Source organism: Miniopterus natalensis, chromosome 1 (genome assembly GCF_054644295.1).
Source record: "Miniopterus natalensis isolate mMinNat1 chromosome 1, mMinNat1.hap1, whole genome shotgun sequence".
In the NCBI taxonomy this organism is placed as follows: domain Eukaryota; kingdom Metazoa; phylum Chordata; class Mammalia; order Chiroptera; family Miniopteridae; genus Miniopterus; species Miniopterus natalensis.
In genome coordinates this window covers 148801590-148827050 of record NC_142081.1, presented here as the reverse complement: position 1 = coordinate 148827050, position 25461 = coordinate 148801590, and the positions used below count along the sequence as shown (strand labels likewise).

Genomic DNA, 25461 nt, shown 5'->3' with positions numbered 1-25461 from the left:
GTTGTATTAGGTTGGACTTTATACTTATAAATTTAACAACAGCATTTTATCCAAATAGCTAAGTGATCTGTGCTATTTAAAGCCAGAATGAAGGATGGCTTGGAGATTATGATAGACTGTTAAAGGAGACCAGCTGAAGTGGTACAAGCCTGAAGAGCATAAATCACCACAATAAAAATAAAAGAAAGAATAGAAAAAGGAAACTGAAATAGAAATAAATGTGAGAGTATTTAGCACCTGAGTGGGTGTCATTATACAGAAAATGCATTGATATATAAGTATGTAATAATGGTTTCTTACTCTATGTGATGATTTTTAAATTAAATTAATAATATATTCTAAACACTGATTTACTCCTTTAGGTATTCTTTCACAGCTTTATTTACCATCTACATAGGCATGTGAATTATATATGTGGCTGTAAATACCTATAATTTGTTTTGCCAGATTTTCTATTAGTACATGTTTATGAAATTATAAAAAATAATTCTAGTGGTTTAATATTTGTGCACATCTTTGGTTATTTTATTAAGAATTTATCCTAGATATTCAGTTTCTGAGTTAAATGATATATTTACATATACACTGCTAAGACTGATACTTTCAGCCAAACATTGCATCATACTACATAGTCACACATTGTTTTTATTGTTGACTGTTAGAGATGTTCCTAATTTTCCCAAACATTGGCCCCCTACCCCTACGCCAACCCCTTATCCCCCCAGGCCTTGGCCACATTATTGTCTGTGCTCATGGGCTATGCACATGTGTATAAATATTTTTGGTTAATCTCTTCCAGTCCTCCCCACCCCCTCCCCCCCGAGATCAGTCAGTCTGTTTCATGTGTCCATGCCTCTGGTCCCATTCTGTTCGTCAGTTTATTTCATTCATTAGATTCAACATATAAGTGAGATCATCTGATATTTGCCTTTCTCTGACTGGCTTATTTCGCTTAGCATAATAGTCTCCTGGTCCATCCATGCTGTTGCAAAGGATAAGAGTTCCTTTTTTTTTTTTTATGGCCGCATAGTATTCCATGGTGTAAATGTCCCACAGCTTTTTTATCCACTCATCTACTGATGGGCACTTGGGCTGTTTCCAGATCTTGGCTATTGTAAATAACACTGCTATGAACAGAGGAGTGCAAATATTCTTTCTGATTGGTGTTTTGGGTTCCTTAGGATATATTCCCAGAAGTGGGATCTCTGGGTCATGAAGCAGCTCCATTTTTAATCTTTTGAGGAACCTCCATACTGTTTTCCATAGTGGCTGCCCCAGTCTGCATTCCCACCAGCAGTGTACTAGGGTCCCCTTTCTCCACATCCTCGCCAGTACTTGTTGTTCGTTGATTTGTTGATGGTGCCATTCTGACAGGTGTGAGGTGATACATCATTGTGGTTTTAATTTGCATCTCTGATGATTAAGGACATTGAGCATCTTTTCATATGTCTCTTGGCCATCTGTATGTCCTGTTTGGAAAAGTGTCTATTCAGGTCCTTCGCCCATTTTTTCACTGGATTATTTGTCTTCCTGGTGACACATTTTAAATAATTAATAGTATATAGATTTCAGTAGACTTTTAAAGGGTTTGTTTATGAAAACAATAGTAATGATATAATGTAAAATTAAGTTTTACATTATTTCACTAGATATTTAGAAGATACTTAAACATATTCAGATTAATGAAATTGCTTGGACATAAAGCATGACAAACTAGAACACTTAAAATACTATATTATTTGGACAGAAAAAGTTAGAAGCTGTCATCACCAACTTAAATGTTAACACAGATAAAAAATTAACCATAAGTTAACCCAACCACTTAAATGTATATTACTGGTGTTTATAAAGGTATAAAATTATACCATGTAATACAGTGAGGCTATTCCAATAATTTGAAATATAGCAACAAGACTTTTATATACCAAGCTATGAAGGAAGGCTGTGTTGTTAAAATGGTAATTGGGGGAAGATATATCCAAAACTCCATAGAAAGAAAAAGGCTAACAAAATTTACCTAAATAGTTTTTTTTATTATTATTACAACTTTTTTTTATTTCATTTGAAAAAATATAAAATATCAAATCATGTTCAGGCTATTACTTCCAGAGCCAGAAAAGATTATTAGGCAGAGTAAGACTCTAAAAAGTGTTGTATTAAACCACAAAGATGACTGTCATCCAATGATTAGTTTGGATTTCATTATTTGTCTGCAAATGTCAAATATTTTATAATCTGTCTGCAAAGTTAATTCTATTGTAGAGCCAGAATAAGTTTGTACCATGAGTAACATGACAAAAGAAAAAAATAAGGAAAGTTGCATCAGAACAAAGATGACTACAATTAATATTAATAACAATTCCCCTAATAATATTGTCACATAAAAGTTGCTCAGCATGTCTGTTTTTTTAAAAAACAGTCTGAATTCTCAAACAATTGCAGGAGGCTCTTGTGTATTGCCATATGTGCATAGAAGAAATTTCTAAGTTTGTGAAACTTGGAATAAAAAATATATGATTCTCTACTTTCAATAAAACCTATGCAGAGAACCAAAGTGAATGAATGTCTTCAGGGAAAAGGGGAACAAAAAAGTAATTCACCATTTTGTTTGCATGCAGAACATATTGAAAGTTTTATTCACCTGCGTATAACCCATTGTGTCTAAGTTTAGTTACAAAGTTATTTGTCAAAGTAATTTAAAAAGAAAATATATATCTATTTACAATTTTAAGAATTGGGGTTTACAATCTTTTAATGATTCAGTTAAAAGTTTTTTATGTCACCATTAAAATTTAAAAATCTATTTGTGGAGATATCCCAAATATAGACTCACAATCCATGTCTCAGAACAAGCCTGAAGAAAGAGATCTTCACCTGTTTTCTCCACTATTTATTCATCATCAGAATCTCTTGTCTCTGCAATATCACCTTTTTATCTTGTTGATAGGTCAAATCTTTCAAGATCATCTATTAATTTTATTGGTCATGTTTTAAGTTGATAGCTTCCTACTTTCATCTAAGAAAGTATCTTGGCCTTAATAAATTATTCCCAAAACAAAATAATAAGGATTTTTCCTGACTCTTTTGAAAATCTAAGCTCTCATTCTTTCTTATTTTGGTAGCTTGCATCTGCCTTAAATATTTGGCCTGTCAGCCCACGTTAAACCTCATCATTCTTATCACTGAGGAGAACAGAGGGAGAATGAAGTAGCAGTAATAAACCAGAACACTTGATGTAAGAAATGTGTTTGGAGGAGACACCACAAGGCTCCCTCTATTCTTTACTAGGTGTCACTCTCTGCGTGGTCTTTTCACCTGCCTGTGTGAGCCTGTGAGCATAAAACAACTGTCCCCATTCTTCTGTGATCTGGACTTTGGCTGAGGAAACCAAACCTTGCTTTACTAATCATTTCCTAAGGCTGCTGTGAAGATTAATGAGAAAACGCTTACAAAACGTATAACACGTGTCCGGCGTATTAGTAAATACACAACGAATAGAGACTTCTGTTATTTCGTTCCCTGACATTCCCTTCCTTCTTGATTTTGGCCTGCGTTGAACAGGGGTTTTGTTTTGCAGCTTCACCCGAACCCCTTTCTCCCCCTACCCCACTTTCTGCTGTGTTACATTCACGGCTCTGATTTACCGCTAAAGTCCAGCAAGATGAACCGTTCTGATTTTTTCCTTGCTCTCCAGTTCAACCCAAGTCACTCAGTGACTGAAGAGGCTCTAGATTGAAAATGCCTTTAGGACTTCCTGTGAGAATCTAGAAACCACACCCAAACAGCACATGAAAATAGGAGGAGGCAGAGGAGGAGATATCCTTTAAGTAAAATCATTAAACTTTACATGGAATTCTAAAATGTGTTCTGTTTAATGTTAATGTGAATGTTTACAGTCACAAATACACAGAGAAGCCCGTGACATGGGATTCATACACATTTGCTTACTCAGTCAGCAGTGTTGTGGAAATCACTATTATGTGAATTATTCTATGTTCTTCAGTTACACATCTGTCTGTATTACTTACTGAAATCTATCTGAATGGGGCCCATACACTAATTAAAATGTTCATATTTTATCCTAATAAATTTTCTGTAACACCAGCACACAAAAATCTCATTTCTTAAGCCATTTTCCAACCGATTATTCCAAAGAATAGACTGAGCCCTGACTGGTGTGGCTCAGTTGGTTGAGCGTTGTCCCATGCACCAAAAGGTGGCCAGTTCGATTCCCAGTCAGGGCACATGCCCGGGGTTGTGGGCTCAATCCCCGGTACAGGGTGTGCCAGAAGCAGCCCACCAATGTGTCTCTCTCACATCGATGTTTCTCTCTCTCTCCCTCTCCCTTCCTCTCTCTCTAAAATTAATAAAAACATACTTTAAAAAGGAATAGACTGAAAAGATACCAGAAAGGAACCGTTTTTCTCCTCTGCTCTTTAAGATATCCTCCTAAGGACTTAGCCATAAGAGCTCTGGAAAACAAGAAAAAGAGGAAGTTCAAAATTCAGAAGATTGAAATTGTTTCTGAAAGCCTAAATTCATAGTGTTAAATGATCCTCCTCTTCTCTATCAAATTGTAAATCTTAGTATGTGCTCAATAAATGAGTTATGATTTGAAACATCTCTAGTTGTTACTGGAGGAGAACCTGCTTCACTTCCCCTGGTTGCTGCTGGTGGTGGAGTTCTTGCAATATCCTGAGAAAAGAAATTTTCTGAGACTCACGGGAGGATGTGATATAGTTGAAAGCTTTATTTTTGTGTAATTATACCCCTGGGTTTCCAATGACCCATTTTCCTTAGTCTAGGTATAGAAGAAATGCAGCTGGGTTTCAGTAGAGCTTAAATCAGAGCCAGTGTCCAGAGTTTCCTTTCCATGTTGGAACTGGGTACAGTCCAGTATCAGGATAGCTGCAGTCCATTAGTCCATTGCATGTGGGGTCTGCATGGCCATGGGCCATACAGGCTAATGCAAGGGAACCAAGAGAATGCACCCTGAGCAACAAGAGTTCCAAGAACCCAAGAGAGCAAATTCCTTTGTTTAGGGGATTACTTACTCCCAAATTTATGCATGCTTGCCGTGGCCATACCCATTCTGGCCAATGACCTTTGCTCCCAGGTGTGACTGACTGCAAGAACCTTCCCTAGTCCCACCCGGTTTACTGGGAATGAGTATCTCCCTTTTGTTGGGCCCCTGGGGGTGTGAAACTGCAGCTTCTTGGTGAAGCTGCCCAAATGACATGCCTTTAATGTCTGACTTTCCCCTTTGCTCCTTTCCTGTTATTAATAACTAGCTAATTACAATGGTATAGTCATAGTTATCAGGTTGCTGGATTTGAATAGCATTTTGTAGCCTTAAAAATTTATTTTAGCCCTGGCCATTGTAGCTCAGTTGGTTGGAGCATCATCCATATACCAAAAGATCATGGGTTTGATTTCTGGTCAGGGCATATACCCAGGTTGCAGTTTCAATCCTGATTGGGGGCAAGAAGGAAGCAGCTGATCAGTGTTTCTCTCTCACATTGATGGTTCTCTCTCTCTCTTTCCCTCTCCCTTCCTCTTAAAAAACAACAACACACAAAACAACACAAAACCAAACAATAAAAGCATGTCCTCCAGTGAGGATAAACAAAAAATTTTATATATATATATATATATATATATAATACATATATTATACATAATATTTCGTGTGTGTGTGTGTGTGTTTTAGACCTTACTATTGGCTCTTATCATGATTACAGCTGCTTGAATGTGTGTTGGCATTCTCTGACATTGTGGAAATCATGACACACTTATGCATCAGGCCTAGTTTAAGAACCAGTCCCAGAAATTCCAGAGGTCATTAAAAACTTCACTTTGTGATCCATTTCACTTTTGATTCCTGTTGACAACTGTTGTTTACCCTTTGAACTTTTGTGCCCCTGGGATTGGTAAAATGGGTGCAATTTTCCTTTGAACAACTGATTGATTGATTTCATGAAAAATGGGGTTGATAATGGCACTAGAATTTATATAGTAGTTTTAAATAGTGGCTTAGGCCTTGCTATAATTATTTTAAAACATTAAAAGCTAATACATCACTACAGAGTGGCAGGCCTGACTCAACTGCAGCCTTGCTTCATGCTGTTTTTGATAAACGAGTAGTCATCCAGACGTTTCCTCTTTGAGCGCCTTTCCCAGTCCTCATTTCATTGCCAGGTCTGTGGTGATATAAGTAGGAAACAAGAGAAATAGTGCAAAAAGAAAAAAGAATAGTGTTGAGGCCTCTATAAAATGGTATTTGGATATATTTAAAGAATCACAATATATTTTCCTTGTTCAAACTATGCACTTTTTTTTTTATGAGCAGAAAGGCAATTGATATATATTGATATATTAAAGATAGAAACAGCCCACCTGGGCGTGGCTCAGCGGTTGAGCGTCGACCTGGGATCCAGGCGATCTGGATTCAATTCCCAGTCAGGGCACATGCCCAGGTTGTGGGCTCGATCAATGACTCTCTCATCATTGATGTTTCTATCTCTCTCTCTCCCTCTCCTTTCCTCTCTCTGAAATCAATAAAAGATATATTTTAAAAAAAAGAAACACTTGTTTCTTTATCATTATCAATCAAATAATGTTTTAAGCACCAGATATGCTAGAGATGAGAAAACCAAAGGGATGACCTATAAATTCACTTTAAAAGTTGCAGGGCAACCCTGGCCAGTTTGGCTCAGTGGTTAGAGCATAGGCCCATGGACTGAAGGGTCCTGGGTTTGATTCCAGCCAAGGGCACATACCTCGGTTGTAGGCTCGGTCTCTGGCCCTGGTTGGGGTGCGTACAGGAAGCAACCAGTTGATGTGTCGCTCTCACATTGATGTTTCTCTCTCTCTCTATCCTTTTCACTCTCTCTGAAAAGCAATAGAAAAATATCCTCAGGTGAGAATTCAAAAAAAAAGGTTGCAGGGCATCCCTGAACCAAACTACCTGAAATTTTTCTGAAGATTTTGAGGGCTTTGTTTGGATATCTTTCCTCCTTTTGAAATTATATTACTAAAATCTCAAATATTTTAGTGTTGTCATATCAGATAGAAAAATTCTGTATACTATACACTTAAATCTTTTACCAAATCTTGTACTTATGCTCTTGAATCTTACAGAGCAAAATATCTACTAGTATTATTGGGGAAGCTGACTTTTCCCTTTGCTTACTAGTGCTGGGGGTGGAGTCCTTACGATATCTTGAGAAAAAGAATTTTCTGAAACTTGCACAGGCAGTGAGTGATTTTTATTTGTATGGAATCACATCCCTGGATTTCCAAAGTCCCATTTCCCTTCATTCAGCCCTGAAAGAAGTGTAGCTGGAGATTCAGTAGAGCTAAAAGCAAAACCAGCGTCCAGAGCTTTTGTTCCATGTTGCAGCCAGGTCCAGTTCAGCATCAGGCTAGTTGCAGTCCATTGTATGTGGGGTCACAAGGCTGTGGGCCATGTGCGCGAATGCCAGGAAGCAGGAGCAAGAGAGCCCTGCAGGCCAGGAGTCAACCAAGAGAGCAAACCCCTTTGTTTAGGGGATTCAGTATCCCAAATCTGGAACCCTTGCAGTGGCCACGCCCATTCTGGCTAATGACCTGTTCCCCAGTGTGACTGACAGCAAGCACCTTTGCTAGTCCCCCCAACTGTACTGGGCATGCGTCTATCTCCATCCGTCCAGTCTCTTCCCACAGAGATCTGCAGGGAATAGACTGGTGGCTCCCTGGGGAGTGTAAAGCTCTCGCTTCCTGGTGAAGCTGCCCAAATGACATGCCTATAATATTTGGCCTTCCCTTTGCTTCTTTCCTGTTATTAATAAGTAGGTTAATTACAACAGTATTATTAGCATATCTATAAAGGTGCAAAATCTCATTTTTACCTTTGAAATTTACAAGGGTTCTTTTGATAGATACTGGGAAAGGAAACAAAAAGAGGGTAAACATTTTTTTTGTTCCATGTTGATCCATTGTGCTTTGTGCTAAAGCTGCTTTCATTAGCCATTAATGCCATAAAATGCTGATCTATGAATTCGAGGAAATCTCAGCAAACAGCTATACTACCGTGCCTTTCAACTGAAGTGGTCAATTTCAAACATTTAGAAGCTTTTTTATTTAAAAAAAAAAAAAAAAAACTTTTAAAAAGTAGAAAAGAGCTTCTGATTTCAATGTCATTTCAGAATCTCCAAAGGAGTACATTTACCAATTCAAGATGGGTTAACTAATTTCATAAAGAAAACTTTGCTAATTAGTGTTCTGAAAGATTTGTTTGTCTGCCCCAATAGAGTTCATGCATATCAAGTTACTTTTAATAGATATAGTGCAATTTATTCATGCCATGATCATGTTTCCAGTAGAACTGAATACAAAGCAATTAGTACAGAAGTAAAAAAAAAAAAATAGTCTTGATTAAATGAGACCTAGAGAAAGGATTTGCAGCAAGTGTGTCGAAACACCACCACTGCTGCTATCCTTGGAGAAATAAAAATAAACCAGTTCATGGTGGGGACTCATGGTAAACATTATATGAGTTGCTCATCCATATGTTCTCAGTGTTGCACTTAGGGGAGATTCTGTTTCAATGCAGCTCACCCTCAAAATTCTTGACCATTGTTTGAGGTACAATTTGTGTAAACTATAATAGAGTCCTCCTTACAAACACAGAAGCTGAAACCCCCCTTTTAAAACAATTACTAAAATTGTTTTAATTAATTAGTGTTCTTCTTCCAGAACACTAATTAGCAAAGTTTTTTTATGAAACTAGTTAACCCATCTTGAATTGGTAAATGTACTCCTTCGGAGATTCTGAAATGACATTGAAATCAGAAGCTCTTTTCTACTTTTTAAAAGTTATTTTGTGTGTGTGTTTTTTTTTTAAATAAAAAAGCTTCTAAATGTTTTAATCTTGTAGTATCACATAGAAAGGCTGACTTTCAGTTGGCTGCTTTTTCCCTAGCTCATTAGAAAGAGTGGGAATTTCATTCGACTTGCAGTAACGAAAACACTGTGAAAGTAAGAAGCTGCCAAGTATTGCTTTTTGTATGGAATGTAATTCAATTATTTTAAAGGTGTGATATAGCAACTGACACTTAGAAGTTGTTAAAATTGGCATGTAAGGTTTATGTGGTAACCAGCAGCCATTTAATTTGATTATAATTAATTTTTAATTTAACATTGTTCAGTTCTATGCATCAGAAATATTCCACAGTACTGGATTCAGTAAAATAAACTTAACTACTTGTGTTAAACCTGAAATGTTATGAATTACAAAGATTATCTCCTTCTGTTGGAAGTTCTGATGTTGAAATAACATTCTTTTTTTACTTGATCAGAACATTCTTATTTCAGGTAAGTATGTATATATGGCATTTGTATATGTAAAAGGACTATATTAATTAAGAAAAAGTGAAATACAGGGGTGAGCAAAATAGGTTTACAGTTGTGATTACCCAAAATACAGAGTTTATTCATGTTATCATTTATTAACCTGCATGTCTTTTTCCATACAAACAACTGTAACCTAGTTTTGCCCACCCCTGTATTTCAGAACTCTATAAATTATTAACTGGTAAAGAGCCCTTCAAGGCAGAAGTTTAGTGTTAAACAGTTGGGAAGGAGATGCTATTTATAAGTAACTTTACATGTCTTATAATTTCTATGAAAGTGAAAATATTAAGTTAGAGAAGTGTTCCTGTTTACAGGAAATTGCCATTCGATTACATGATCTAATGCTTTCTATCCTACTTTAGCTTATCTGCAAATAGATTTATTAGCCAGTCCGGAATGATATTTTGTTATTCAACTGAAATGTCAACACTTCAGAGAGATATATTTTAGCAATACAGTAGTAACATTACCTATGACTATTTGTTCAATAAATAATATAACATGCATTTGAAAATTCTTAACACTTGTATATAATATTAAAAAATCATTTCTTTCACCAAATAACTTCATCTTGGATTGTATGAAAATAATATGTTTATAACAATGTAATATATGGTAGCATAAAATCTCTAAATTTTCAAAACTAATAGGATACTTAAGTAAGCTATACCACATCTGACTGGGGAATGTTATTTAGCCAGTGAAATGTAATAAATAAGATACAAAATGCAAAGTGTGGCATGTAGCATGACTATTAATATTAAAAATGACTTAAGAAAAGTGTGCAAAAGAACATATCAACACATACTAACCTGGCCTCTTCTTCAATGTTGGCTTTCTAGATACATAAATTGTTGCTTTCATAAATATCAAGAAGCATACTAGTAGGCTATCTATTTCATATTGAGGAACCCTGTGATAAGCTATTGCTCTCCATCTCTGAAGGTCAACACAGTCCAATTACCATTCATGAACAGCCATGGCTTATTATGGTAATTTCACCTTGTCTCTGATAGTTGAACAGCCCACTTAGCCTCAATCAACCTGGGATATTACATTCGTTTTTAGATCAAGACATCCAGTTGTATGTGGTGTTATCCCCAGAGTCATCGCAGACCTACAGAAGGCAAGCACACAGAGCTCTTCAGGGACACCTGTGCTCCACCCCATCATCACGCATGTCTTTTTGTCTTTGCACAAAGAATGTCTCTCTTGTGTACAGTCAGGAGGTGAATATGTTGTTCAGAACAGATCCATTCCAATATTTCCCTCTCTCCAAATCTCCACGGTATACCCGGGTAGTTGTGTACAGGTTACCTCCACAATGCACTTATTATTGGTCCATACTTCAATTAGCCATTCTAACAAATTGCTACCATCACCCCCAAGTATCAAGTGAGCACATTAAATATCAAATCCCAGATCATTACCATACATGACAACATATTTGCTCTAATCAATACTTGCATCCTATTTGGTATAAAACTTTATACTTCTCTGACTTAATTAGGTTGGGATGTAACTTGTAACCTGAAGGCAGGGAGGGGTGAGTTCAGGAGAAAACTGTGATTCACCAGATCCAGTCACTGAAGAGCATTTATGCAGAAGAAAGCTGATTCCCTCAGGAGGGGCAAGAGGTTGCTTTCAATACCAAGCAGGTTCAGAGGGATTTAGAAGCTCAAATTTTTTATCATTGCCATTTCCTTTCCTTTAGAGACATTATATGGCAGAGATGTAATTGGTGATTGAATCACGCTATCTTTACAGTCAAGCCTTAATCTCATCCTCAGTCATCTCTGACCCGAAACTATACAATTTAAGAGACTCCTTCAAAGCTGCCATCCAGACTTTCAAATTTTACCATATTTCCAAGTTGGGTATTCATTGATTTCAATTTCTCCTTTACCTTTTGTATTATTTTGAGGCTTCAGAGCAGTTGGTTGGAATCACAATCTTTAAAGTCACTATTACCTGCACAGCCACTTGGTCTCCCAAGTGTTTGCATTTCACCTGCACTGCGTCCACTGCCAACACTGGTGGTAACCTGACTAATCATAATGTAACCATAGGCTGGGGATTGTCGTGTTCCATTTCCTACCAATATGCACTACACAGATATGTGAGCAATTCAGTTCCAGAATGCCATTTTAGTGGTTCTGTTTCCTGGGACCAGACATACTACCAGGTAGGAAATGGATAGTGTGTTGTCTGGGAAATTAAGGAGAATTTACTGAAGGACTCTGCAATGATGTGGGTAGAGTTTTGAGAAAGTAACAAGGGTTGGTACAATACCCATTAGTTAGGGAGCTACTGTCACTCCTAGGCCAAAAGGGCAAGGGAAAGAAACAGTGACAGGAGCCTGAAAAGAGCTGTAGGAGAGCATGCCCCAAAGCACTGTGGCCCTCAGTGGGGGGAAGCAGCGAGTGTATAAAGTCATTTGAAGTAATTATTTTTTCTGTACAATTATGTCACTAACTTGATATGCTCTCAAGTTCATTTGTATCAGTTTGTTTTCAATTTGCTCTTTTTAAAATTTAACATTCTTTGTAATTATGTAAAACAGTCACCTGTTCTGAATTTAAAACTAACAAAGGACAGTCACAGAAATCTAAATTCCATCTTTCTCCCTGTCACTGTGCTCCTCCCTTCTCCAGGTGTATTTATTTTTCTTCATTTTCTTATTGTTTCATTTTGAAAATATAAACACATTTCTTCCTCCTTTTTTACCCTAAAGTGCACACTGTAAACTGTTTTGTATCTTGCTTTTCTCTCAAAGTTTCCTGAGATTGCTGGAAGGAGACTTGACTTGGGGTGGTGAACACACAATATAATATACAAATGATGTATTATTATATAATTGTACACCTGAAACCTATATGATTTTATTAACCAATATCATCCCAAAAAATTTAATAAAAAAGAAATAAATTTATGCAAAAATAAATAAATAAATAAGATATCATAATCAACTTCTGAGAGGGAAGATGGGGTGAGGTTTTGGGTATTAGAAGACAGAGAAACACTGAAATAAATGTGTAAGAGAGTGGGGGAGAGAATTTCTAGGGAGATGTAATGACTGTGAGGCTACATTAGAGGCTTATTTGAAGTTTGTGGCCATGAATTTAAAATAACTTACACATTTTTATGTTATTCCATAATTAGATTCAGCTTCACAGTTTATACACATAGAGTAGGGAAAGAGTTGTATTTGATTCTGGGGCTCTGCTAAGAGGATTTCAAAGGAGTTCAAGATAAATGCAATGAATTGATTTTAACAAGTTACTGAATTTAAGCTGGGTAAGAGGAAAGTATATCTAAGTGGATAGAAAGGAATAGTGAAAATGTGATAGGGTCAATAGATCTGAGATAGATCTTGGTGGGACGTAGATTTAATAGAGGGAGAAAGCTCAAAACTAGAAGATGGCATGGGAGAGTGGAATGCTTGAAACTGATTATGGTGGGAGTAAAGTTATTGTTAATAAAGATTGTGTTCCTTAATATAAATATAAAAGCTGTTCTATTTTCATTAAATAGAAAATAACTATATTAATTCTAATTAGTTTCTGTTGCCTGCCAAAGGGAGCATGAGATTTGCTTTTCCTTTATAAAAATAAATTCATAATCTTAAAGAGATTTGGTATTACCAAACTGAGCTTTGTTCTTGTGATGATAAAATAACACTGAAAGATAATTTTAAATGGAACAACTTCCCCAACATAACACCCCTGTGATGCTACTTCTCCCCACCACCTAAAGCCCTCTGTTGTACTAATGATAGACATGCCACATAATAGAAACCTGCCCTACCTTGCAAATGGGTTCAGATAGTGGACCTATAACCTGTGGCCAATGGCAAACCATAGCATAGCTCACATGCCTCTCCTTATACTTCTGCAGGCTCCACCAAAGGAAAAAACAGGAAGGCATTTACAAATCTGCTCACGGTCATTCCCTCAACTTGACTATTTATGAATGAGCTTCAAAAAATAGATTATATACCTTATGTAATGTAATCTAATGTGACAGACACACCTTAAGCATTTAAGAGATATTTATATTCTCTCCCATCTTTAAATATAGAACACTGTCCTGGCAATGACTAGTTTCCGAAAATACCCTTCTTCATATTTTCTAAATTGCCAGTGTGAAACTTTTTGTTATGGGAAGTATTCTAATACTTATTGACACTCCAAATGACCAGCCTACTGAACATACTTGGTTGTCCATAATTTTGGAAATTTTTTATTTGCTATAAGAGCCTTTAGCCATTTTTCCAAATAAGAATAAAGATTGAACTCTTGAAAAGGAATGTTTATAAGGAAAGGTAATAATTTTTGTTGTTTTTTTCTTATTCATATTTCATAAAACAGTTTCATAGTCCAAGATTATATAATAAACACTTTGTGAGTTTGTAAACCTATGAAAAGCTGATTTACCAAACAGCCAAATTGTAGAATCTTAAACAATTAATTACTCTTCATATTTTCAGGCCAACACAAAGATGCATATTAACTCACACAGAATAAGACTTACAGTGACAAATTGTTGCTTGATTCAGGTGAAATTATCAAATTTCACAATCTTGCCTAACAGTAAAACATTATTTTATTCCTTTAACAACTCTTATAAGCAAGATAATATATACAGTAGCAAAGTTGACATATTTTTGATGTGGCAAACCAGTCACATCAAAATGCAAATCTATGTCAAAAAGATCTTCCTTATAATAGAAGGGTCACTTTGGAAAATAGAAATTTCACATGCTTCTGCAGAGTGATACAGGGAGGCTTCACATTCCCCAGGTGTTATAGGAATCAAAATACCTAACTCTAGAATCAGACCTTTGCACACTCTGATGTGTCAGGAATTGCCAGCCTAATTTCTGCCGTGCCTTAACAAAGTGGGCTGTGTTTTTAATTTAGCAGATAATTTTTTGTTTTTTACCTGATTGTCTCCTCTACCATCCTGAATCAATGAAAAGACCTTTCTTTTCAAATGTGCACACAAAGAAAATAGAGAGAGAAAGGAAAATAATGTCTTTGTTAAACTCACCCTTCTCTCTCCTTTCTAATTTTATTTAGTTTTTTTAAGTGTGAAATATTATTTACATACAGAAAAGTGCGTAAAACTTAAATGCAAAGCTCAGTGAATTACTAGCAATAGAACACCTATGTAATCACTACATAGGAAAAGATAGAACATTACCAGTGACACAGCATCCATTGCCCTGTCTCAACCATGATTCTCTAACTTCAAAGGTAATCACTCAAGGGATTATCAGCACTGCTATTCATGTTGCCTATTTTTGTAAAACTACCATACAGTGTGCATTCTTTTACTCAAAATTTAGTTTGTAAAATCCATTTGTGGTGTTATATATAAATAAAATCTCTGCTCATTTTCATTTCTGTATAATATTCCATTATATAAATATACCATAATTTATTTATACATTCTACTCTTCAAGAATGTTTAAGCTATTTCCAGTTTGGGGCTATTATGAATAATGCTGCTATGAACATTCCTGTGTATGTCACTTGATACACATATTCCCTCTTAAGATATGTACCTAAGAAGTAGATATGCATATAATAGTTTTCAGAAATACTGCCAAATTGCTTTTCAAAGTGATTAAACCAGTTTACAACTCCAACAACAGGGTACAAGCATTCTGGTAGCTCCACAATCGTGCTAACACTGGATATTATCTATTTCTTTATTTTAATCATTCTGGTGGCTATGTAGTGGTATTACATTTTTCTTTTAGTTTGTATATTCCTGATAACCAATGAGATTGCCACCTTTTCACATGCTTATAGGCCTTTTGGTTATGTTTTATTCAGTTTCTCACCCATTTTTCTAATTATTGTTTATTTTATAGAAGTTATTAATATATATTGATTTTTGTTAGTTATGTATTGCAGAGATCTTCTACTGTGGCATGTATTTTTACTCTTAATGGTGTCTTTTAAACTATGAAGTATTATTATAGTGAAATTTATCAATCTTTCCTTTTGTACTATGCATTTTTTGCTCTATTCAAGAAATCTTTGCTGCCCAGTCTTGTGGATATAATGGATATATTCTTTTTTGTTTAATCTTCACCTGAGGGTATGTTTGTGTTTTGTTTTGTTTTATTGATTTGAGAGAGAGAGGAAGGGAGAGAGAGAAACATCTACGTGAGACAGAAACATCGATCAGTTGCCTCCTTTACACACCCCCACCAGGGACTGAACCCACAACCTAGGTATGAGCCCTGACCTGAAATCAAACCCACAACCTTTTTGCTGAACAGGACAATGCTCCAACCAACTGAGGCACCCAGCCAGGGCATAGATATATTATATTATTTTCTAGAAGTTTTATTGTTTATACTTTATATTTATATCTATTGGCCACTTGGTATTGATTTTTGCATATGGTATAAGTTATGAGACAAGTTTCATTATTTTTTATATATCTCCAAATTGACCTAGTAGTGCTTATTGAAAAGACCTCTCTTGCTGTACAGTACTGCAGTGCCAGCAGGGCATAAATCAGGTATTTAGGTCCACATAGACAATTTTTATTGACTTGGTCTATCCTTGTATAAATACCACACTGTTTGAATTACTATACAAAGCTACTGTCAGCTTAGAACCAGGTTTTTTTCTTCTCAGACACTGTCTTGGCCATATATGTCCTTTTGAAATTTCATATAAATTTTACAATCAGCTTTTCTCTCTCTCTCTCTCTCTCTCTCTCTCTCTTTTCTTCCTCTCTCTTTCTCCTCACACAAAGAACCTGGGATTTTTATTTGCAATTCACTGAATCTATACATCAATTTGTGAAGAATTTATATCTTTATAATACTGAGTCTTTCAATCAGTAAACACAATGTATTTATTCATTTAATTAACCTTCTTTTATTTCACTGCAAGAAATTTTATAGATTTTCATGTAGAGGTCCTTCACATCTTTATTCCTAGGTATTTGATATTTTTAATTGAAAATAATATATATTTTTAACTCCATATTTTAAGAATTTGTTGCTAATATTTACATATATTTGATTGATTTTTTTAACATTGTACCATAGAAAACTAATAACTAGCTTGATTTTAGTAATTTATCCTATATTCTCTTAGGTTTTCCACATACATATTCACATCATCTCCAATTCATGACTTTGCTTAATTCTTTTCAATCCTTAAGTATTTTTATTTTTTGTCTTGCTGCACCACATTGTTTGTACTGTCAATCGAATAGAAGTGGTAACAGCTTGTAGCTTTTAGACAGCCTTTAAAAATACTTATTTTATTTATAAGTATGATGTTTACTATAGGTTTTCTGAAAATACTCTTTGAGAGAATAAGAACTGTTCTTTTAGTTCTACTTTGCTGTATTATTCCTAGGTTCCTTTGTTTTAAGACTAAATGTTGATTTTTACCTGTGCCTTTTCTGCATCTACCAAGATTACTATAAGATTTTATTCCTTTGTATTGTCAATGTAGCAAATTCCAATGGTTGATTTTTGAGTGTTAAACCAACCCTAGTTTTTATATAATAAACCCAACATACTTATTTACTTACTGCAATTTTCACTTTGCTAATTTATTTTAAGTTATTTGTATCTATAGTCATGAAACATTGGCTTGTAATTTTCCTTTCTTGGAATGATTTTGTCAGATTTTGTTATAAAATTTGTGCCTTCTATATAAAATGTATGGAATAGTATCTTGTTTTTTCTAATATAAAAAGAAATTGTGTAAAATTAGAGTTAATTTTGCTAAAACATTTGTTAGATTTTTCCAGTAAGGCTAATGACCTTGAGTTTTTTTGATGGGTAAGTTTTAATTGTGGATTCAAAGTCTTTAATAGTTATAAGATCATTCATATTTTCTATTTCTTTTGGTGGTAATTTTTCTAGTAATTTGGCCATGTCATATTAATTTTCAAATTAATTGGCATAGAATTCTACATAGAACTTCCTTGTCTTATCGTTCTAATGTCTGTAACATTTGTAACGAAGTACCCTGTTTACTCCTATTATTTAATTTTTTGGGGCCTTTATCTACTTTTGTGATCAATATTAATAGTTTTTATAGGTTTTGTCAAGTGACCAAACTACTGTTAGATCAACCTCCTCTATTACATTGTCTATTTTATTAATTTTTGCTCTTATAATTATTTTCTTGCTTCTGTGTTCTTTAAGTTGACCTTGATTTTTCTAAACTTAAAATTGATGAGCTCATTGATTATCAGCATTTTCTTATACATTATAGACTATGAATTTCCCTCTAAACACAAATTTAGCAGCATCCCATCAGCTATTAAAACTTACAGAGTTTTTGTATGGAGTGTTTTTATTATTATCAAGTTCCAAATAATTTTTATTTCTCTTATATTTTTCTTTGATCTGTGGCTTAATAGACTTGCAATTATTGATTTCCAAGCATATGAAGATTTTTTTGGTTTTCTCAGTCCTATCCCCATTTGGCAAGCCCTGGGACATAATTTTTATAACCACTTAACCTTTGAAGGTTTTCAAAAGCATTGCTCAACTTCTCAGTCTTTGGCTTCCTCATGATAAATCGGCATTTATCCCTCTGGGAAAGTAGTTCTAAATATCAGGTCACATTTATGAGTTATTTTTTTCTTTGGGATCTTGGCCTTCTAATTTTTTACTGCCTCTTTAGCTCTTAAATGCATTACATGTTCCATTTTTCTAGTTGCTGTCAGTAGAAAGATTGTTCAGAATTACCAAAATTGGAAGTCAAGACTCCCATTACTTTTAGCATTTGATTTGTAAGTGCAGATATCAAATAAAATATCATTTTATTTAGATTCTACAAGAATATTTGAGTTACCCAAAGTGTAGATTATATGCTATGGGTGAAGAAAGCTCAACAAATATTCTTTCATATGAGTGATAACAACTCTATTAAAGGTTGAACACTTTATGAAATTAACCTCCCATTAGCCTTTTCAGTTACTAATTTCTTGAACCATTTTTGTTATGCACATTAACATCTTTCAGTCTTTAGCAATCATCTTGTTGGTATTTTATTATTTTTTCAATTAGTGTTTTTGCCTAGGAAGTTGCCATGTAGATTTAAAAATATTTTCTTTTGCATTTATCTTTTAAAAGTTGAGTGAATATTTGCTTTGAAGAAGAGAATATCTGAAATGCATATTAACTGCTTTGAAAAATGTGTATCAGATATCAGAGATTGGCCTGTTCTGAGTATATTACATCAGGAAAATAGCTCAGGACATAACGAAAGGGTACATTTGAACTACACTGAAAATTTAGATATTACAGAGTGAGAAATAATGATTGACCTAAAAACCTGCCTGATACGTAAATTAATTGAATCCTATTAAGTCATTTACAATTGATGGACCTAGGGAAATTTAGTATTATATCTCCTTGAATGATTTTTACTATTAGCATAAGCCTAATTTGTTTTAGGACTACTAAATTCATATAAAACATATTCGTTCAACAAATATTTACTCACTTAAGATGGGACAGAAACTGTTGCTATATCAGAAACTATATTGTAAGGGTGAAAAATAAACAAAGATATTTAAATATGATCTAAGAAAAGATAAGGAGATTGGGAGTGTGGGATTGTGGGGAGTTATTTTCTCTCCAATGGTAATAAAGCGTTTGTGCAGAAGTATCATATGAGCAGAAGCTTGAATGAATTGAAGGGAAAAGTCATATTTAAAATAGAGAATTCTTGTCATAAGAAACTGCAAGGGCCCTAGGACAGAAATCAGCATAGAAGAAATTTCAAGAAGGTTATCAAGAGAGTGGGATAAGAGATAAGGTCAGGAATTGACCTGATATTAGGTCATGTAAGCACTGGTATGCTTTGGTAGAGATTTTGGATTTTATTTTTTCAAGAGTGATGGAAATCCACTGGAAGTTTTGATCAAGAGAATATTGTGAGCTCATTCTCATTTTTAAAGTGCATAGAAAGAAACTTGACTTGGGGTGGTAAACACATAATACAGTGTACAGATGATGTGTTATGGAACTGTGCACTTGAAACCTGTGTAATTTTATTAACCAGTGTCACCCCAATACATTCCATTAAAAAATTAATTAATTTTTTTTAAAGTTCATCATGGTGATAGAATTAGGAGTGGTAGTGCCCAGCATGTAAACAGTAAATCATTTAAGTGGTTTAGCAGGACAGTCCAAGAAGAAGTGATAGAACTAGAAATGATGAGATGAGGTAGGATTTGGTATGCAGTTTGAAACTAAAGGTGACAGGACTTGCTACTGAATGGGACGTTGAAAAATTCCTAAGTATTTGGTCTGAGAAATAGAGTGAAGAGTGGTGCCATTTTTGAGATAGTGTAGACTGGGGTGTTAATTTAGGAGTGAAAGTAAAGTGTTTTGTTTTAAATGGGATAAGCCTAAAATGCCCATTAGACTCCAAGTGCAAAGCATGTAAGTATTTATCTATAGCTTTCTAGAGAGAGTGGAGCTTGAAATATATATCTGAGAGTTATCAAAGTATACTGTGGATGATATTCAAAGTCAGGGGACTTGAGATTAGCTGGGGTGGAGATGCCGACAGAGAACAGAAGCAATCTAGAGACCAAGCCCAAAGGCACTCCAACATTTAAAAGATAGAGAAGATTCTACAACAAGGTTGTAAAGAGTGACTAGTCCATTAGGAGAACAAAACATATGTGATGATGCTGAAGCCAATAATAATATGTGTGATCCCAAGATTGTTAGTAACCTGTGATTCTAGGGAATTTAACCAAAAGTAATCTTCAATATTGCTTATTGAACTGGAAGTCTAAAAATTTTGTATTAAACAGAAGCATAATAGTATTAATATCACCTAACAGATGAATAATTAAGCCCTTGGAAATAAAGTGTATGTCTGTGGTTATAATAAGAGGGCAATTAATTCTAGGGTTGATCAAAAAGGTGGAAAAAGAAATATCATTCAAACATATTATACCAAATGTTTATCATGTTTCTTTTTGACTGGGTCTTACATAGTCTCAAAAAAGAGAATTAAATATAAAATAATGAACATAAACAAAATACAGAGATCTATGCTCATGTATTATACAAAGATTTCTCGCTACTTAAGAATTAACTTAGTATTGAACATGTATGACCTCAGAATTCTCAATAAATACTTGTTGATGTTCTTTAATTCTCTTTGCTTTCTTCCACAGGTGGGGAGGTCCCTTACACAACTCTGGCTACACGAATGATGATGGGGGCTTGGTGGCTGTTTGCATTGATTGTCATCTCATCTTACACAGCAAACCTCGCTGCTTTCCTCACTATCACTCGCATTGAAAGCTCCATCCAGTAAGTAGACAAAGAATCCATTAGCTGCAAAACATGAGAAATGACAGGAGTGCCACGGCATTTAAATAAGTATGTGGTTTCTGATAATACATTTACAACTTCCTTTTGAGTAAAGGCTTCAGTTGATGATACACAGATATCACAGGATAGCCCAACTCCTGAAAATATGGTATTAGAAGAGCAATTTTTTAATGAAATGAAATTCTGGGAATAATTGAATGCTGTTTCTCACATTTTCCTGGAAGGATAACATGTGTTCAGAATTTTAACCTTCACAGTGTATGACTGTGTCTGGGCAGCACTGTATAAGGGAAGGAAAAAGGGGTCACACTAAAGTATATGTATTTCAAGTTTGACACTAATCATCTTCGTCTCCAGTCTGTCCCATTAGTCACAGTCTGAGTAAACAGACAGACATTAGATGATTAACTGATAGATCGATGATAGGTAGGGAGAGAGATGGGGAAAGGGAGAGAGAGAGAAAAGCTATCTGGAGATAAAACTACTTTATACATATCTCCTCACTACGTTATACCTAATGTGGTCATTATAGCTGCTGTTTTTCCAGCTGCAGTTGTGGTAAATTGTCATTAACTATGGTGCACTCACTTAAATCCTAGAAGTTACCTAAGTCAATGTCTCAATTCACAGATACCATTCTCCTGAGACCTGAGAGCCCAAAGGTCTTCGATTTACCATGGCCAATTTTGCTTTTGTAGTGTCTGCCATAATCAACACCACAATACAACTTCTGCCTTATTAGAACATAGTGTTCTATATATTCTTTTACCAAAATTCCCCTGAAAATATTTTATTCATCCAAAAACAAGGTAGTTTGACTTTTCCTAAAGTTGAAGAACATTCATTTCCTAACAAAACTGACAATTCAAACAGAATAATCAGATTTATCAAGGAATTCATGGGGATTTAACTTATTCTTAAAAGAAAACATGAGTTCTTGTCCTTAAAAAATATGTAAATGAAGTCTATTAGCCACAAACTATTATGTTATATGGCAATACTAAAAATGAAATCAAGAATTATTGATCTATAATAAAACTAAGGTATTTTTATTTGCTTGTGGTATACAAACTGAAATCCAAAATTTCAACTAATAATGGCAATAGTAAATTTTTTCATCCATTTATGAAAATGGTGTTTCCAGCTTCTCTCATCAAATCATGCTCCTTAAGTTGTTTTCTCAATTATATCTTTGGTACAAAAATCTCATATTCTCTCAATTTATTACTCTTATATGCAGTTCTATATGTGGCATAAGTTATCAAAGCAATAATGAAAATTATTACAATCACCCAGCCAAGAAATCAATGAAATTAGTGAAGTTATGAAATAATAATTACTATTTATTTAACAGTCACAAGATGCCAGACTGTGCTAAATGTTTAACATGCATTGGCTCATTTAATATTTACAACCATCTTGTGAAATACATTCTATTAATAGCCCATCTTACAACTGAAGTTGAAAAGATAAGTTACTTGAACCAAATCATGCAGCTAATAAATTACTAATTAAAGATGAAGCCTGAAATCTTTCTGATTCTTAAGTCTATGTTTTAAAAGTACCACACCAGTTCCCATGCCACATCCTTATTCTTTTGTATGGCCAGTTGTTTTTAGAGAATATCATTAAGGATGTGCCGTAGCCTTATTCGTTGTTAAGTATAGAGATATAAAGGATTGCATTCTTCAAATTCACCATTGGTATGAGGAAATGGAGTACCCAAAGTTAGGAGATTATTGTGTTGGGTCACTTCTGTAGGCATTTATCCCAACATGAGCAGGTTATATTTATAATTGATATCTGCCGTTCAGGGTAGGACTGCTTGGCAGATCCAATAATAGAAATCACATTAAGAAAGATAGTTTTAGCCTTAGTCAGTTTGCCCAGTGGTTAGAGCGTCAGCCAGCGGACTAAAGGGTCCTGGGTTTGATTCTGGCCAAGGACACGTGCCTCGGTTGCAGGCTCAATCCCTGGCCCTGGTCAGGGCCCGTGCAGGAGGCAACCAATCAATGTGTCTCTCTCACATAGATGTGTTCCCCCCTCCCCCCACGCCGCTTCCACTCTCTCTGAAAAGCAATGGAAAAAAGATCCTTGGATGAGGATTTTTTTAAAAAGAGATAGTTTTAAAAATTAAAACAGAGTATTTTATCTCACCAATATATTTCATATTAATTATGTTTAACTTGTCACATTTTGAGTGTACTTAAAGCTAAAAACCCATAGCTCTAATCTGATTTTGAAGCATATTTAAATAAATAAATGAAGACACTTTTAAATAAAATGATTTTACAGTAAATGACAATAATAATCAACAAAAATTACGTCTAAGATTCACTAAGAATTTACTATGAATTTAATAAGCATACTATATATTTTATCCATTTATTCTTCAAAATAACCCTAATAATACAGATACTATTTTTATTGCCATTTTGTAGATAAAGAAACAAAAATTGGAAGCTAAATGCACAAGATCACATCGTCAGTAGTGTCAGAGCTAGAAATCTAACCCATATCAATTTGATACTAATCCACAACATTACCTCTTGAAGTTTTTCCCTGTCTAGTGGTGGTTCTTACAAGTGGTTTGCTTGAGTCACCGTTTCACTGAGGTTGTAGACCGCACGGTGTGTGTGCGTATGTAAACTAGTCAGTCATTACCAACTTTGCCAGCTGTAGTTTGTGCCTCAACTTTCATGCGATAATAGCGGGAGCAAAAGCCTCTATCAGATTTTTGCACCCATTAGGTTTTTCTAAAAATAAATCAAATAGGAAAAGATAATTTCACATGATGTTTTCCTCAAGTGTAGTTTCATAGTTTAAAATAACTGAATATTCATTTTTAAAAAACATATTTCTTTCTAATGCCAACTCACATTATTAAAAGTCAACAGTGGATATGATAAATCTTCCCTTCCTTCTACTCTTATCACTAGGCTAATTTTGAAAGGGGAAAAATCAGAGCCAGTTAAAAGAAGCCTGATTCTCTTCCCAAACTTAAAGGTCTCTTCTAATTTCATGCCTCAGCTGTTTTGGTAAATATAATTGCTTTCGGTGTTTCTTGGAAACGTTCAAAGTTCCAATCTGCAACTAATGTCAGATTTTCTGGGGAAATTCTAAGTCTGATTTTTCTTAGAAAAGACAAAACCTTTTTTTACGATACCATCCAATGTCATGCTTCCTAATCATTTGTATTCATGAGATTTGCACATCACAGAATGAAGCAGTACTCGTCAGTGTACCTTTTCCCAACCTAATTTTTGCTCTGCCATTAGCACACACATACCAACCACATCTTCATCCCCCAAATTCAAAGTCACTTCTCCAGACAAGAAGAGGTAGAGATGATTAGAGGGACAAGAGTGAGAGGGGGAGGAAAGCAACTACTTTTGAACAGTTGCTTGACAGAAACTCATAGTTTGGTAGGAGCGATCCAATACAGGTATTCTTGAGAAGCTTAACACATTTTATAAAATGTACCCCACTTTCAAAATTAAGTATTTATTGGCATCTAACTTTCTAGTTGGCACTTGTTATTAATAAAATTTTTGAAAGTGCATTTTCCCTGGAAAATATAACTCATAAGTTGATTTCATATCCCTTCAATGATGGGGGCTGCTCAACATAACTATTACAGATTGTGACGGCTGGAGATGGGTAGTGTTGAGATGCACAGTTCAGTTTCAAGGGAAAAATATGCAATTTCTACAAGATTCTAATGGCACAAGCTTTTACATTGTCATTGAGCTGTAAGAACATGTAGCTTAATTTTTTCAAATACCTAGAAAATGGAAAATACTTTTTTTTGTTGGTAACCAGGTTAAAGGTTGCTGTGGTGAAATGGAGCATATAAAGCTTTGAAGGAATTTTCAGAGCAAACATCATCAACAACAGCTCCATTAGTCTTTGATGTGATGCAGTTTTTTAAAACCTGCTTATTTCACATATAAAAGTGAAAATAGCTACAGGGAAAATTATAGTTATACAGTTATAGTCATTAATAATTTTACTCAGATTGATCTTTGGTGGTAAAGCTTGAGGTCTTTCATTTCCTGAGGCTATAAGTGAGTCTGAGTCTATTCAAAGGGATCCCTACCTCCCGCCATACATTTAAATTTAATACTGTCATTCTTCATAATGGTTGAGGTTGGACTAAACAAAATATTGAGTTAATGCAGCCACTAAGTCAAACTAATTTAGGATAAATTTCTTTCTAAGTATATGCAATAAGAGATTCATAAATATTCTACCCACTGGAGGAGACCAGTTTTTCCCTAGCATATCAACAGCGAGAATGGTTGCAACTGATAGGTGCTCTCTAATGAAATGACTTTTACCTTTCCTTTGCCCTCAAGGAACTGTGTAACTATCTTTAGCAGAACAGTATTAAAAGAGATCATTACAATCACACTTTTGGAAGTGGAGGAATTCCTAACTATAAAAACTCCTAAATAAATATATTAGCTTCATATGTTTTGTTCAACTAATTATATATCTATATAAAATTTAAGCACTGTACTAGTCACTTAGTCTATCAAGTTATTTAAGTGGCATCCATGAATCACAATCTATTTGGAGAGAGCAATGTATAACTCAATGACACAGGGGCTAGAATAGAATTATTTATAAAATGCTGTGGGAGCACAAGGGAAGGAGTAATTTCACTCAGTACATGGAGAGGAGTGGGAAAATGAAGAATAGAAACTGTT

At 34.8% G+C, this 25461-nt stretch overlaps 1 protein-coding gene across 2 annotated transcripts in view; it reads left to right on the top strand.

The window, feature by feature from the left end:
- Positions 1-25461, top strand: part of GRID2 (glutamate ionotropic receptor delta type subunit 2) — a 1226675-nt gene that overhangs the window by 949442 nt on the left and 251772 nt on the right. For both annotated transcript variants that reach the window (XM_087826562.1, XM_087826560.1), the window contains exon 12: positions 20590-20728. In XM_087826562.1, the coding sequence (XP_087682688.1) occupies positions 20590-20728 (139 nt within the window). The remainder of the gene's footprint in view (positions 1-20589; positions 20729-25461) is intronic.